This window comes from Engraulis encrasicolus, chromosome 7 (genome assembly GCF_034702125.1).
Source record: "Engraulis encrasicolus isolate BLACKSEA-1 chromosome 7, IST_EnEncr_1.0, whole genome shotgun sequence".
Classification (NCBI taxonomy): domain Eukaryota; kingdom Metazoa; phylum Chordata; class Actinopteri; order Clupeiformes; family Engraulidae; genus Engraulis; species Engraulis encrasicolus.
The window spans coordinates 48,547,023-48,561,588 of record NC_085863.1 but is presented as its reverse complement, the minus strand read 5'-3'; the positions used below and the strand labels follow the sequence as shown (position 1 = coordinate 48,561,588).

At 45.9% G+C, this 14,566-nt stretch overlaps 1 protein-coding gene across 7 annotated transcripts in view; it reads right to left on the bottom strand.

The window, feature by feature from the left end:
* The window catches only part of ankhd1 (ankyrin repeat and KH domain containing 1), a 60,110-nt gene that overhangs the window by 26,636 nt on the left and 18,908 nt on the right, over positions 1-14,566 (bottom strand). For 3 of the 7 annotated variants that reach the window (XM_063203787.1, XM_063203790.1, XM_063203788.1), the window contains exons 4-15: positions 13,179-13,341; positions 12,064-12,211; positions 10,670-10,903; positions 8,177-8,271; positions 7,180-7,417; positions 6,421-6,612; positions 4,999-5,108; positions 4,151-4,238; positions 3,511-3,638; positions 2,558-2,692; positions 1,551-1,644; positions 915-1,237 (exon numbers count right to left, since the gene is read on the bottom strand). In XM_063203787.1, coding sequence (XP_063059857.1) covers positions 915-1,237; positions 1,551-1,644; positions 2,558-2,692; positions 3,511-3,638; positions 4,151-4,238; positions 4,999-5,108; positions 6,421-6,612; positions 7,180-7,417; positions 8,177-8,271; positions 10,670-10,903; positions 12,064-12,211; positions 13,179-13,341 — 1,948 coding nt within the window. Of the gene's footprint in view, positions 1-914; positions 1,238-1,550; positions 1,645-2,557; positions 2,693-3,510; positions 3,639-4,150; positions 4,239-4,998; positions 5,109-6,420; positions 6,613-7,179; positions 7,418-8,176; positions 8,272-10,368; positions 10,490-10,527; positions 10,611-10,669; positions 10,904-12,063; positions 12,212-13,178; positions 13,342-14,566 lie in introns of those variants that run through there. The other 4 variants (XM_063203791.1, XM_063203794.1, XM_063203793.1 and 1 more) reach the window with 3 other exon arrangements.

Sequence of the window (14,566 nt, the reverse complement as noted above, 5' to 3'; positions counted from 1 at the left end):
CGATAGAAATGTCATTGATGACATCAAGCCTTGCTTGGGTCACAAGGCCGGAGGAAACAAGTACGACTTGAGATGGCAAGGTACGACAGGAGAGGGAGCCACACTGAGGATTTTCAATATGCAAACTAGGGATGCAAATTATCGATTAATTCATTAATCATTAGTTGATAGCCTTATCGATTGACTTACGATTAATTGATAAGCGGCGTTTTCCCCCCAAAATCTCAATGTTTCTCGGGAAAAAAATTACATTATTTTAATTAAAAATTGAGATAAAATACCACATTTAAATTCATTCTATTTCAATTCTTAAATCCAACGGTGATTTAAATATTCCCACTATTCACACCCCTCTTCACACACACTCTTCCCATGCCCATTTCACCTGGGTCTCTTGTCAGTTGAATTGTCGTCGATTAATTGCGATTTATGTTTTTTAATCGATCAATGCATTGATCGATTAAAGTCAATTAATCGATTAATCATTTGCATCCCTAATGCAAACCAATATAAAATGCTAAAAAACCACCAGTGCAACAGAATGGGATCAATTAGTGATTATTTAAAACGTTTCCACATTGAATTCCTTTCATTCTGAACCTCCACAAGTCTCCTAAAGGGCAGCTCACAGACATGCAGTTTAGAACTTTGCATCATATTGGCCGCTATTCAGACATTGATGTCTATTGTCTGAATACAGTCATGTTTTCCACCGACATCTGCCATTTCTGTGGTTTGTGCTAAGTTGCTAAGGTTTTCGGTTTAGGGAGAGTGCATGCAGTTACCCTATGGCATGTCAGGTGTCAGAATAGCGGTATGTCGTAATAGCGGTATGTCTGAATAGCGGTTGCCCCCCAGAAAAAAGGCTCCTTCTGAATCATCTCGTCCTCATCAATGGTCTCTGCCATACACACCTGCTCCTCGCGGCTCTTCTTCAACTCCTCGATCTTGTCTTTGGTGAGCGGCTCGCCCTGGATGAGCTCCAGCGACTGCAGCTGGGCACGCTCGATGGCACTGATGCGCTGGCCCAGCTCGTTCAGCTTGCCCTCCGTCTCCTCCACGATGCACTCCAGCGGCTGCTGGTACGGGTGGAAGGGCTGCAGCAGCTCCGCGTCCAGGCCACCACCAACGCCAACGCCACCATTACCCCCACAGACGACACCACCGGCGGCCGCAGCGGCACAGCCAGCCACACCAGGTGAGTTCTGGAGCTGGGCTAGCCGCTGCTTAGACATGCCTGGGGATGGCCAAAAACGCATACATGAAGAACATAAGTTTGCATCACACTCACTATGCCCGTCCACTTCATTGTTACAAATTCAGTTCAAATTTACATTTTACTGAATTCATCATGCGTCTACTCTTGAGTACCATGAAAAGTGTGATACAAAACAGATGCAAAAAAAACCCTCCTAAGTCAAAGATGTATTATCACAAGTTATAAAACGAATGAGAGAAATACATCAAGTGAACAACACTTGAATTACATAGTGAGTAGGCTAAAAGTGTTGAGTTCTGGGTAAAAGTGGCAAAGCTGACGTTGTGCACACCTTTGCTGGAAACGGGTGAGGAGCTGGATGGAACTCTGTCTGGTTCCTGAGGAGGCACCACCATGGCCAGCGCCTGGAATGGGACTCTGGGAGCCTGAGAAGGAAGGAAGGGGGATAAACACATGGGCACAGATCTCTGGTGATCCAACATCAGGTTCAGGGCACCTACATTTTCTTTTTACAGCCCTGAAGAAGGCCATTGTCGGCCGAAACATGTTGGCAATTTTTAACAGTTCCACTATGAACTAGCTACATTGGATATTTTGCCTTGGATATTTTTCATTCACCTACATTTCTCATTTGTATTGCATTTATTCAATTTCATGAATTCATTTGTTTATTTCATTTTGGTGTTCATTTGTTCGTGACGCCTTCAAGTGGCTAAGAAACTATTTTTCAAGCCCTCAGCAAACTCCTTCGGACAGATCATGATAGGCATGAATAATCTGAGATTTCACAAATTGTGCTAATATATGTCCTGATTAAATACTTCATGAATGTTGCTGCCAAAACTTTCACTGGCACATTCTCCATTACACTTTTGTTACATAGAACAGTAACAGGGTACATTCCAATATGCAGACTTTCGTCCTCCACTTGTGCTTGTGGCCTCGCATTTTGCTGACGCCCTGCCTCCGTGGAGAAAACAATAAGGTTTCCCCACTGTCAGCCTAGCCACAACAATTTTTGGGGGACAGTTCTTCATTCACCATTCCAATTGCAAATGACGAAATTACATTAGAATTGTGCTTTTGCGAGATATTGAATTAATTTTTTGTCATCTGTGAAAGCATTATGAGGTCACAAGCAGGCAAGCCAGCAAGGGAGGACGGAAGGCTGCATATTGGAATCCACCCACAAGGGGTCTCCATGTTACACAGAACAGTCACTAGGTGTCTCCATTTTCCACTAGTGTCGTCACTAGGTGTATTTTTTCTTCTTATTCATTTTTTTTCTGAACCCCAAAGATGTTTTGAGGAGCATCCTGGCACCCCCGTGCTCCTCACCTGGGAGGCATCGTGTGAGGGGGAGGTGATGTGCGAGATCTCCACAGCGGGCACGTTGTTGGGGTAGTCCAGCAGGTAGGACACCACGTTGGTGTGGCCACCTTTAGCCGACTCAATCAGCATCGTAGAGCCATCCTACACGCAACAACCACAAGACAACAGAAAAAAACGACATCATGAGATAATGCATGCATACACGCACGCACACAAACAAGGCACACGGCACAACATGTCTACATTGACAAGCTGTTATTGGTGATAAGTCATTGCTGGTCAGATGACGGATAGATAGGAAAGACAAAGACACAGAAATCAAGAGGGGACCGTTCTGTCTGTGGAACGGGTTGAGAGGAGAGATAGACATGGACAGAAAAACAAAAGGCAGATAGGAGTTGGAGGGAAAAAAACACAACGAGCTAGTGATATCTTCAGTCTGTGAATTAAGATAAAGGGGAAGACACTTTTTTTAGAGGCGGCTTCAGTGTATTTGTTCTGCATTGATCCCTTGCTGTACATTCTACGGAGGGTCTATGTTCAAAGGTTCAACTGTGTTACTGTCATTCATCAATGTAATAATATTATTCTTGATGCGTTATGTGTCTCTTGCTTTGCTTACGCAAACACTGCATTGAGGCCAATAAAGCAAGATTTGATTTCAGGGTATTGAGAGGGGGAGATATGGACACGGAGAGAGGAAGACAGAAAGAAGGAGGGAGGGATGGTTGCAATGAGACAGACAGGCAGACAGACAGACAGACAGCAAGAGAGACACAGCTACAGAGAGGAGAGGGAAAGCGAGTGGGAGATCCAGAGGAAGAGGGAGCGAGAGAGAGAACAAAACAGAGTATTCGAGAGAGAAAGAGACAGACAGACAAAGAGAGATGGCAAGAGAGGCACAGCCCCAAATAGATAGCAAGAGAGAGGCACAGCTCCAGAGAGCTCCTCCATGTCACCTTGAGTCTGTGTGTGGGGTCGGCCCCGTGTGCCAGCAGCAGCTCCACCACGGCCAGGTGTCCTCCAGCGCACGCCAGTGACACCACTGTGTGGTCATTGTTAGCCGTCGCCCTGTTCACATCCGCACCTGCACGCACACACACACACACAAGAGATTGAGGATTGAGGTTAAGGCCATAACAGCAGGAAAATATATTAAACACATTTGTTTACTGCATGTATTTGATTTGGTGACAGCGTTTTATATGCATTTTCATGTGGAAAATTCTTGATTAAATCAGTAAAATTCACATGTATGACACAGCAAAAGTGCAGTATCGTAGCGTTTCGGACAGAAGTTACAACTATTGTGGACACATCTTCTTGTGTGGTGTTGTCACCCACCCACACACACACACACACACACACACACACACACACACACACACACACACACACACACACACACACACACACACAGACACACAGACACACACACACAGACACACACAGACACACACAGACACACACAGACACACACAGACACACACAGACACACACTTCAATCCTATAAGGTGAAAAGCCAAGCAGGCTAAGCTAAGCTCAGTAGGTCAGGAGGCTACGGAGCGTACAGAGTAGAGACTGGCTGATGAGACTGACCTCTGCTGATGAGGAACTGGACGGTGCACAGGTGGCCTGCTCTGGCGGCCTTCATCAGTGGAGTCCTGCCGCCCTCTGACTCGTGCTCCTGGCAGGACGGAAAAACAAAAAAGATTGGCGTTAGTGATCATTAATGGGGAAACTACATGCACCTCCAGTAAATCAATAACGCAAGGGAATTCCTTGGTGTTGGTATCATGGTCAGAGGCTCAGGTTTGAAGCCAGGTGTAGCAAAGGGGCGGATGGATGTCACACCCTTATTGTCCAGCACCCACCCCACCATTCCAACACTAGACAGTATGAGTGTGCAAACATCAAACCAAGCCAAATCCTGGATCACGTAGTGTGGCTGAAAACCATCAGTCCTGACTTATTTGTTCAAGCAGTCTGTAGGTAGGCATGGAAGAGACATGACGTTCACTGTAGGATAGTAGCAAGCGGGGCTCTAAATTAACACCTGCCAACTGGCCAAATGCTGGTGAAATATCAGTTTGGCTGGTAGAAAAGACCAACTTACTGGCCACTTTGACCCATTAGTGAGTGTGTGTTTGGCTAGTAAGATTAGAATCTACTAGCCATTTTGGCTGGTGATTAAAAAAGGTTAATTTATAGCCCTGACAGCAAGTGGATACAAGAGGGAGAGAAGTAGGGAGAGTGAAAGAGAAAGGGGAAGAGGGAGAAGGGGTGGGGTGGGAGAGAGAGAGAGAGAGAGAGAGAGAGAGAGAGAGAGAGAGAGAGAGAGAGAGAGAGAGAGAGAGAGAGAGATTGATGGAGAGAGAGACAGAAGGAGCAAGAGAGAGGAAGAGAGAAAGTCAGAGGGAGTCAGAGGGGAAAAGAGAGACACCCACCAGGTCTGCTCCGGTCTGCAGCAACACGTCAGCGACATCTGTGTGTCCATTCTCACAAGCGTACGTGAGCGCCGTGTCTCCCGTCGCCGTGGTGGCGTGGACGTCTGCACCTGGACGTACACATACAAACACAAAATATTTTATCTCCAGAACCTACAGATCTACAGGAGAGTGCCAAAATATAGAACCATGTGCTGTACCATGTACCATTTCAGCCGAATACTGTTACACCCTGATGTAAGCATGAAAAGCCTAATCTCACGGCTGTGATACATGGACGTATTTTCCACACGCTCTCAACCTGCTCGCTCGCCTTGCGTGGTGACGTAGCATCATTTCCCAGTCAAATTAGCTTAGCTTAGCAAATGCTGTGGTCAAACAACCGTCTCTCTTCAATCACAAACACTGTATGTACAAATAAAAATGATGGAAAAGGAGCGAATATATTGGTCACCTTAACCCAACAACCATCTGTGAAAAACAATAGGTAGACTTGACACCACAGAAATAAAAACAGCCTCCATTTTTAAATATCCCAGTACTGCTGGTGACGCACGTGACGTCACGGCGTTGATGGTTTTTGAAAGCTCTCCCATTGGTTAACGCTTTGCGGTGCCGCTACATTTTTCAGCCAAGCTCAACTTTATAGCCTCGCTCGCCCACCGCCCGCCACCATCGCTTCCCTAAGTCACCACCTCTCGCCTCGCTGCCGCGTCCCAACGGAAAACAATGGAACGCCACGCTTCTACCGCTTTGGTAGCGCCCATGTAAATCAGACGTAAGGGACAATTCCAGCCATTGGCAAACACAGCTCTATGGCTGAAAATAACCCAAACTTGCAAGTAAGTTACACAGACAGAATGTTCCAATAAATATAGATCTACTCTTCATTTGACTGTGTTTGTGGTGGTGTGTTTGTGCAAGCACCCGCAACCGGTTTGTTGATTGCTCTGACTTCCTGTAATAAAAACAAGTCCATCCATCGAGCTTACTCACTCAGTCAAAGTAGGGACAGAAACCCTGCTGTTCGCGAAATAGTGCTGTGTTGAATGGAGTCAAGTTCATCATTACATTTATATATTTTGAAAGTATTCAGATTTATGATGAAGGTTCCTCCTAAAATGCTAGAGGTTTTCTTATTTATGTTATACTTGTACATCTCCTGAAACCAGAGTACAGACTCTTTATCTCAAGAGACCATTTTCAGGTAGCTTGAGCAATAGAGACAAGTGTTATAAGGATTGGAAAATACAACTGTGCAACACAATATGTAAGACTGACACTGCTGGACCAACATTTCCCATGATACAGTACTGGTAAGTCTCTGGGGTAGCTTGAGCATTAGAGATCCATGTTCAAGATTGGTAGACAATGAATGCTTTAATGAGCCTTCGGATGAAAAGACCAGAGCCCAGTGGTTACCTGCTGCCAGAAGGTATTTGACGAGCTCCAGGTGTCCCTCCTGCGCGGCCTCCATGAGTGGCGTGGAGCAGCCCAGCTCGATGTCGGCGCCGGCCTTGATCAGGAAGTCGGCCACCTCCAGGAAGCCCCCGCAGCAAGCCAGCGTCAGCGCCGTCTCCTGCGTCTCCTCCGTCTGGGCATTGATGTTGGCTCCTGAAGAAAAGAGGAGAGAGAAGAATGCAATCGTCATTCACTGAAGCCAATAACATCGAAAATTCTTCTTATTTCTTTAATTTCTTAAAATACACTTCTTTCATTTCAAACTTTAGGGTCAACAAAGTGCATTGGTGTCCCCATCCATCTCGGTCCTTCTTTATTCTTAATAATAATGCAGTTTTAGTTGCATTTAAATACTGGGTCAAACATTTGCTGAATTTAATTTAGCAAACCATCACCGAAGCTTGACATGAACCAGTCTGCTATGACATGTTCTCTGGTTATGGGTGTGTGGAACAACCCCTCTTATGGAATATTTACTTGTGATTCAAATATACAGATGTCAACATCTGCCGAAGAAGCTACTGACTTTCACCCTGTTTCTGTGCATTGTTTATTTAAAACCAGTTAACTGTCAAAAGTCGCCAGCGGGTTTGATATTCCATAGAATTCCATTGTTGTAGAATTCAACTGAGCACTAAGTGGTTAACCAATATGTCATGGTCGGGAGGCAAGACCATGGGGTCTTAAAATAGGGGAAAAACCGGTCAGCTATGTCCTCACCTTGTGAGAGTAGCAGGGTCACCATGTCCTCGTGTCCCTCGCGGGCGGCCTCCATGAGCGGGGTGTATCCCTCGTCGTTGACCTCCTCCAGGTTGGCACCGCGCTCGATCAGCAGGTGCGCCAGCTCCACGTGGCCGCCACACGCCGCCAGCGTCAAGGGAGACTCGAACGAGTCCGCAGGCATGTTCACCTGGGCACCACTGTCCAGTAGCAGCCGAGCCACCTCCACGTGACCGTCCTGAACAGGGGTGAGGGAAGAGGAGAGAGGGAGGGAGGGAGAGAGAGAGATGGAGAAAAGAGACGAAAGGAGACGAGGAGAGGAGGCCAGAGGAGAGAAATAAAGAGGAAAGAAGGAGGAAAGAGGAGTGACTCAGAGGAGAGCAGTAGAGGAGAGGAGATGGAGGTAAAAAACGGGATGAGAAGGAAAAGATGAGGAAAACAGGTTCTGTACTACAAACCATTTGTCAAACATCCATAAAAAAACATCCTGATTAAGTCTGTTCAGACCACTTGGCTGGTGGTGTTTCACCCCTGGCTCGTAAAATATTTATTCTATAAATTATTATCCCATTAAGGCCAGACAGAGTAACACCCATTTATCCAGGCAAAACAGCCACTCAGAGTCGTATTCCCCATGGGGTGGGTGTGTGTGTGTATGCCTTGAAATTCCATAATAAAAAACACAACAACAGGAGAACTAGGAAAAAAGACATCTCAAGAAAAGAAGTAATGATCTTCCTCACAGCTATTAACATTGCTTCATTGACAGGCTATGGTTAGGAATGACTTAGGTCCGGACTCTGTTACAGAATAATGGAAATCGATGTGGGGTCCTCACAAAATAGGAAAACAAGTGTGTGTGTGTGTGTGTGTGTGTGTGTGTGTGTGTGTGTGTGTGTGTGTGTGTGTGTGTGTGTGTGTGTGTGTGTGTGTGTGTGTGTGTGTGTGTGTGTGTGTGTGTGTGTGTGTGTGTGTGTGTGTGTGTGTGTCATCTCACCATGCATGCCTCCATGAGAGCTGTGTGCATTTCGTCTGTCTTGTGCTCCTGGTCGGCTCCGGCCTGCAGAAGAAAGTGCACCATCTCTAGATGTCCTGTAGGGGGAGCAGTGCAGGGCAGAGGATCAAACGTTGACATTAGTTACTCTCAGGTTACAACAACTTTGAAATGGTTAACCACCTCAGCTCAGATGTTAGGCTTTAGCTCAGACGTTAGGCTTTGGCTACAGCACTTTTTTCTGCTTTTAAATCCTCTTCCATGTTCTGATATGCAGATACTTTTTCTTTTTGTGGTCATTGCACTTTGTCTTGTGGTGTCAGTCATTGCACTTTGTCTTGTGGTGCCTTGTCAGTGCGTCTGATGGCATTGATGCGATTTAATGTAGCTATTAAGCAATTAACAATGTTTTGCTTTGTTTTTCTTTCGGTTTCAAATATGACTGGAAACTGTCAGAAGTAGCTTTCAAATTGCTCAGGCAGAAACTACAGCTCACACAACCATTCAGATCTTCTCCGAAGCAACTAACTTCACCAAAATCATTTGCATACTTTTTCTGAAGTTAGTGATGCCTTTGTGTCGTCCACAGACCACATACATCTTTGTAGCAGGCCAGTACTACAGCGGCTCACTCTTCAAATGATTATAATCTGGGCTCTAAATTAACTTTGTTCATCACCAGCCAAAATGGCTAGTAGATGATAATCTTACTAGCCAAACACACACTCAGTAATGGGTCAAAGTGGCCAGTAAGTTGGTCTTTTCTACCAGCCAAACTGAAATTTCACCAGCATATGGCTGGTTGGATGTAGGGGTGGGCGATATGGGCAAAAAAAGTTATCTCGATAATTCTTTGAATTTTCACGATAACGATAATTTGACGATAATTTCCAAAATCACTTGCAAAAACAAGTAGGCTAGGGCCTAATTGGGTGTAAATCAATGTGTACCGTAATATGGGAATTTGGCATGGCAAGGAAGGGTGAGTAAAGCAGAACATTGTAGGCCTAGAACTATGTAGCCTAAAACTGCATGTTACCAAGAGGTCTGCATAAATGATGGCATGTCTACATCACAAAGCATGGCAGTATAACAAAGCTACACATTTATGCTGTCTATTATTTGTGCATGATTCCAGACTAATTTCAATTCTGCACGAGGTAGTAGTGCTGCATTTGTGTTTTAACTGGAGAGGGACAGAGAGTTGGGAAAAATGCTGTGCTGAAGAGCTTTCACTTTTTTTAAATAATATGCAGCATATGCTGGACTGTAAAGTAATACTTCATCACTTGTCATGAAAACATATCCATGTAAATATAAAAAAGTTGTATGATGTATTGCTAATGATTCTGTTAGAGGACAGTCATGTTTGACTGGAAACAGTGCATTTGTAGATAGGAAGCAGAACCTAACCATGTCAGCTGCAAATTGCTTGTGTTGGATTTCACACATTAATTTAACTCACTGCGTGAGTCTAACTTAACATTACTTGTCCACCTAAGCAGTTATGATATCTATACATGCAGGTGGGTGTTTGAGTAGTGAGTAACAGCCAATCTAGTTGTAGAGAACAACATTGCTTAGCTTAGTTCGCTAACTAGCATGCTAACGCGATTTCTCAGACCAGAGACAAAGCTATTTCTCTTCCTAACTATTTGGCTTTCCATAATCACAGACAGTTGCTGATTAAAGCACATAGTTCCAAAACGCCCTCAGCATCATGAAATGGCTGGTTTAATGGTTGAATTCCTCATGTAAATCCACCATTTGGATAACTGCACTCTCCTCCACTGCCCAGTAGCAGCAGCGCTGCACGAGTGATACGAAACGCACGCTGCACGTCTGCCAAAACGCTGCAGCCCCCCCCCCTCAGCACTGTCTGCTCATTGGTTCACAGACTTATTCTCCAGTTCACAACATTACTATTGGCTCAAAGGCTTGGCTGTCGTCGCTGTCTGGAGGAGTCCTGTCACAGCGCTTTGTTGAGTTTAGCGACTTCATAAAAATATCTCGATATTGCAAAATTACTCATCGTCAAAACAACATTCACGATAATTTCGCAGACGATATGTATCGCCCACCCTTAGTTGGATGGTTTTAATTTAGAGCCCTGATTATAATGCATCTATACCCTGTCCAACTATCAACTACCGCGGCAACAGTATGCTCCATCTAAAGCGGTAGCCGTGCCTCACCTTTGTAGCAGGCGAGTGTGAGTGTGCTCTCCTTGAACTCGTTGGAATGCATGTTGATGCTGGCACCGTACTCCGGCAGCAAAATCTTCCAATAACTATTGTTCATCTAACAACTACACCCTGTCAAACTAGCACAAACCCCAACTACCACAATCTCACCTTTGTAGCAGGCGAGTGTGAGTGCGCTCTCCTTGAACTCGTTGGAGTGTGTGTTGATGCCGGCAGACTCTTAAAATGACTATTGTCCGTCTAACAACTGCACCCTGCCCAACCAGCATGTACCCAACAACCCGACTCTCACCTTTGTAGCAGGCGAGTGTGAGTGCGCTCTCCTTGAACTCGTTGGAGTGCGTGTTGATGCCGGCGCCGTACTCCAGCAGAACGCGGGCCACCTCCACGTGGCCGGCGCTGGCCGCCTCCATGAGGGGCGTGTGGCCGTTCTCGTTGTGGTCCTCGATGTTGGCGCCCTCCTTCAGCAGCACCCGAACCACGTCCAGGAAGCCGCCCGCACACGCGTATGTCAACGCCGTGTTGCCTGCAGAATTAAAGTGAAATTATTGGTATAGAATGTCACATCGTAGAATAGTACTGGGGAAGGCCTGGAAGCCGCCTGCACGCGCCAGGAAAACAAAGTAAGTTCAAAGTAAAAGTTAACATTTAAAGTAGCACACACATGGTGTGACCGTTCATGTCCAAACTATGCCTTTAGAATAGCAGTGCACACATTGTTCAGCGCTGCATTGCCTCCAGCAGGAAAATACAAAATAACGCACATGGCATTGGTTGGATGGGCTGGGCCCGCCCATACTTCCATACATACATACCAGTAGCCAATTAAAATTGAGCATTTCCAACAGCTCAAAGGGTCGTGTTTATGGCGCATTAGTTCCATCATTGGTCATGATGGTGGCAAAGTCAAAAGAAAGAGTGGTGTGATTGGTTGCAGCTTCAACCAGTAATACACAGAGGCATTCCATGGATGCGGGTTAGGCCCGCCCTCTGAGAAATGGGACATGGCAACATGGCCAGACCAAATGCTGGCAAAGAGTTGAAGTCGTTATAGCCACGTTAGTGGGTGGTGACTGTTCATGCCAAAATTATGCCTCTGAAAAGCAGCGGGGATGGTGAGCAATCCTCCCGCACACATGTACGTCATTGCCATGTCGCCTGCACTCGTCCTGGAAAAATATATTTTAGCATGGCTGTGGAGATGTAACTCGATCGTTAATATTAAAGTATGTCTTTGAATAGCAGTGGGGTGATCAGCTAGAATGGCAAGGGAAAAAAAGTCTTTTAGCTCAGTTTCTGAAAGCCTACATAGACAGATGTGTGAGTCACTGGGTGAAAATCTCCCTCCACTAAAAACAGAAAAAAATGCTAATGAAAATCTAATATCTGCCTCATGTGGGTGGACACATTAAAAAAAAGGAAGTACAGCCATTCTCATTCACAAAAAATACACATTTGGGCACAGCAAACAGCTATAAGTTCAGAAGTTACTTAACACAATGTTTGGTTGTATCTGGGATGCAACTGTAGAGGAGATCTACTCTACAGTGTTTGATTGCAGGATAATGATGGGAGTTGTATTTGTATGTTTTCTACCAGTATGGAGCTATGATACATGCATTTCCATACCGGGCCTATGATGGAAGTGTACCTGTACATCCACCAGTGTGGAGGTGTATTGTGTACCTGTGGATGATTGTGCGTTGACGTCTGCTCCGTGTACCAGCAGCAGTTTGACTATGTCCACGTAACCGCCGCTGGCTGCTCCCATCAGGGGGGTGATGTCGCCTTTGATGCCCCGGTCTTCCACATTGGCGTGCATGGCCAATAGGACCTATGGATACACAAGAGCAAAGACATTACATTACATTACATTTAGCTGACGCATTCATTTTATTCAAGGTGACTTACAGTTATTATTTTTCAGGGTTACAGTTACAGTTACAGTCCCTGGAGCAATGTGGGGTCAGGTGCCTCGTTCAAGGGCACTTCAGCCATGGATGATGATTTGTTTTAGGGAGAGGTCAGGGGGGATTCGAACCTGCAACCCCTAGATTGAAAGACCAACTCTCTAACCACTAGGCCACAGCTGCCCCACATACAGTAATTACTACACTACTCCATGTGCTGCTTTGTCACAGTTCTCAGTGCTATCAATCCAATTTTCCAGACATTTGTCTTCAGATAATGGAATGGAACCTGTACGTGTCATTGAGCAGCTGTAAAAAGGTTTAAAAGAAAATCAAGGCATTCTCCTCTCTTATAACATTAGTACATTTAGAAAGGAAGCAGTGACGCAGGAAGAGGAGGAACACTAGCACCAAAGCCATTTGTGGTCTTAAAAGAAAGAATTCGTAATATCAACACACTATTAAACTAAAAAGCCACTGCAGAGTTTTTTTTCCTGTGAAATTCACCTTGTATGAACTCCCGTACAGCTTTTACACCGTGTGTGCCAAGGTTGATGCAGTTTACGCAACTGTACTGTGTGTGTGTGTTAGAGTGACTCTGTGTTTGTGAGAGAGGGTGTTGGTTGAGAAATGGATGTAGAGAGACAGACAGAAAAGAGAGAAATAGAAAGAGAAAGAAAGAGAAAGAGAAAGATAAAGAAAGAGCGAGAGAGATACAGAGGGAGAGAGGGTTGAGAGAGTTTGTGTGCTGGCGGATACCTGGTGGGTATCTGGCAGGGTGTAGGGATTAGGAGAGGGGAGTGCGGAGAGTGTGTGTGCGGGGAGGGCAGTGGCAGTGGCAGCTGTGGCTGGTGCCAGATGCCTGGGACACGACGTTAGCTTAGCGTTTACCTGTGCGAGCTCGTAGTATCCGGCGGAGCAGGCCAGGCACAGCAGGCTCTCGCCCTCCTCCGTGTGCTCGTTGACGCTGCGGCCCTCATCCAGCAGCTTGCGCACCGCATTCACGTCCCCGTCCGAGCACGCCTCCGCCAGGCTGCGGCTAAAAATAACCAGACTGCTACAATTACGGCGACTGTGCAAGTGCAAGTGCAAGTGTACACTGTACTGCTGCTGCTGCTGCTGCTGCACTGACTTGCTGAGCGCTTCAGGACATTTTTCACTGTACTGAGGGCAAATGTGATGTGATGTGGCACAGCGAATTAAAATCTCGCCCAGATGAGACGAGATGAGCAGCAGCAGCACTAAAAACATTCGGCCATTTCCTGACATGTGCATGTTCGACTGGCAAAGGATGGGCAACATTTCTGGGCAAAACAGTAACAAAAACACAATGACATTCATCAAATAACCCTGCATGACTGATACTCTTAATGCAGTACTTCAGCACAGAATAAGGTCCTTAAATCAGTTTTGCCAACACGTCTAATAGAATGCTAGCAGTGTTATGCAGTCAACGCTGGTCTGGATATAATATTTTTCACACATAGTTTGAAGGAAGCCAATTTTTATGTTATTAAGTCCACTGCTGTGAAAGGAGAGCATATGACTATGTGAGTGTATGGCTTGGGATGTGTGTGTGTGTGTGTGTGTGTGTGTGTGTGTGTGTGTGTGTGTGTGTGTGTGTGTGTGTGTGTGTGTGTGTGTGTGTGTGTGTGTGTGTGTGTGTGTGTGTAATTCGCTGAGACAACACTGAGCTGTGTGTGTGGATTAAGTGTTTGTCCTCTGCTCTGCAAGGAGGAGCGAATGTCTGTGTGTGTGTGCGTGTGTGTATGTGCATTGGTGTGCACTGGTGCGCGCATGTTAGAGTGGCAGGGAATGGCTACAGGATGCCTACTTGACTACTTGTCTGGTATGGTGTGTGTGTGTGTGTGTGTGTGTGTGTGTGTGTGTGTGTGTGTGTGTGTGTGTGTGTGTGTATGTGTATGTGTGTGTGCGTGGTGGCATGGACAGGATGCCTACTTGACTACTTGTCTGGTATGGAGTGTCGTGTGTGTGTGTGTGTGTGTGTGTGTGTGTGTGTGTGTGTGTGTGTGTGTGTGTGTGTGTGTGCGTGTGTGTGTGTGCGTGTGTGTGTGTGTGTGCGCGCGCGCATGGTGGCATGGACAGGAGGCCTACTTGTCTGCTTGTCTGGTATGGAGTGTGTGTGTGTGTGTGTGTGTGTGTGTGTGTGTGTGTGTGTGTGTGTGTGTGTGTGTGTGTGTGTGTGTGTGTGTGTGTGTTCATATGTGTGCCTGGTGGCATGGACAAGATGCCTACTTGTCTGCTTGGCTGGTATGGAG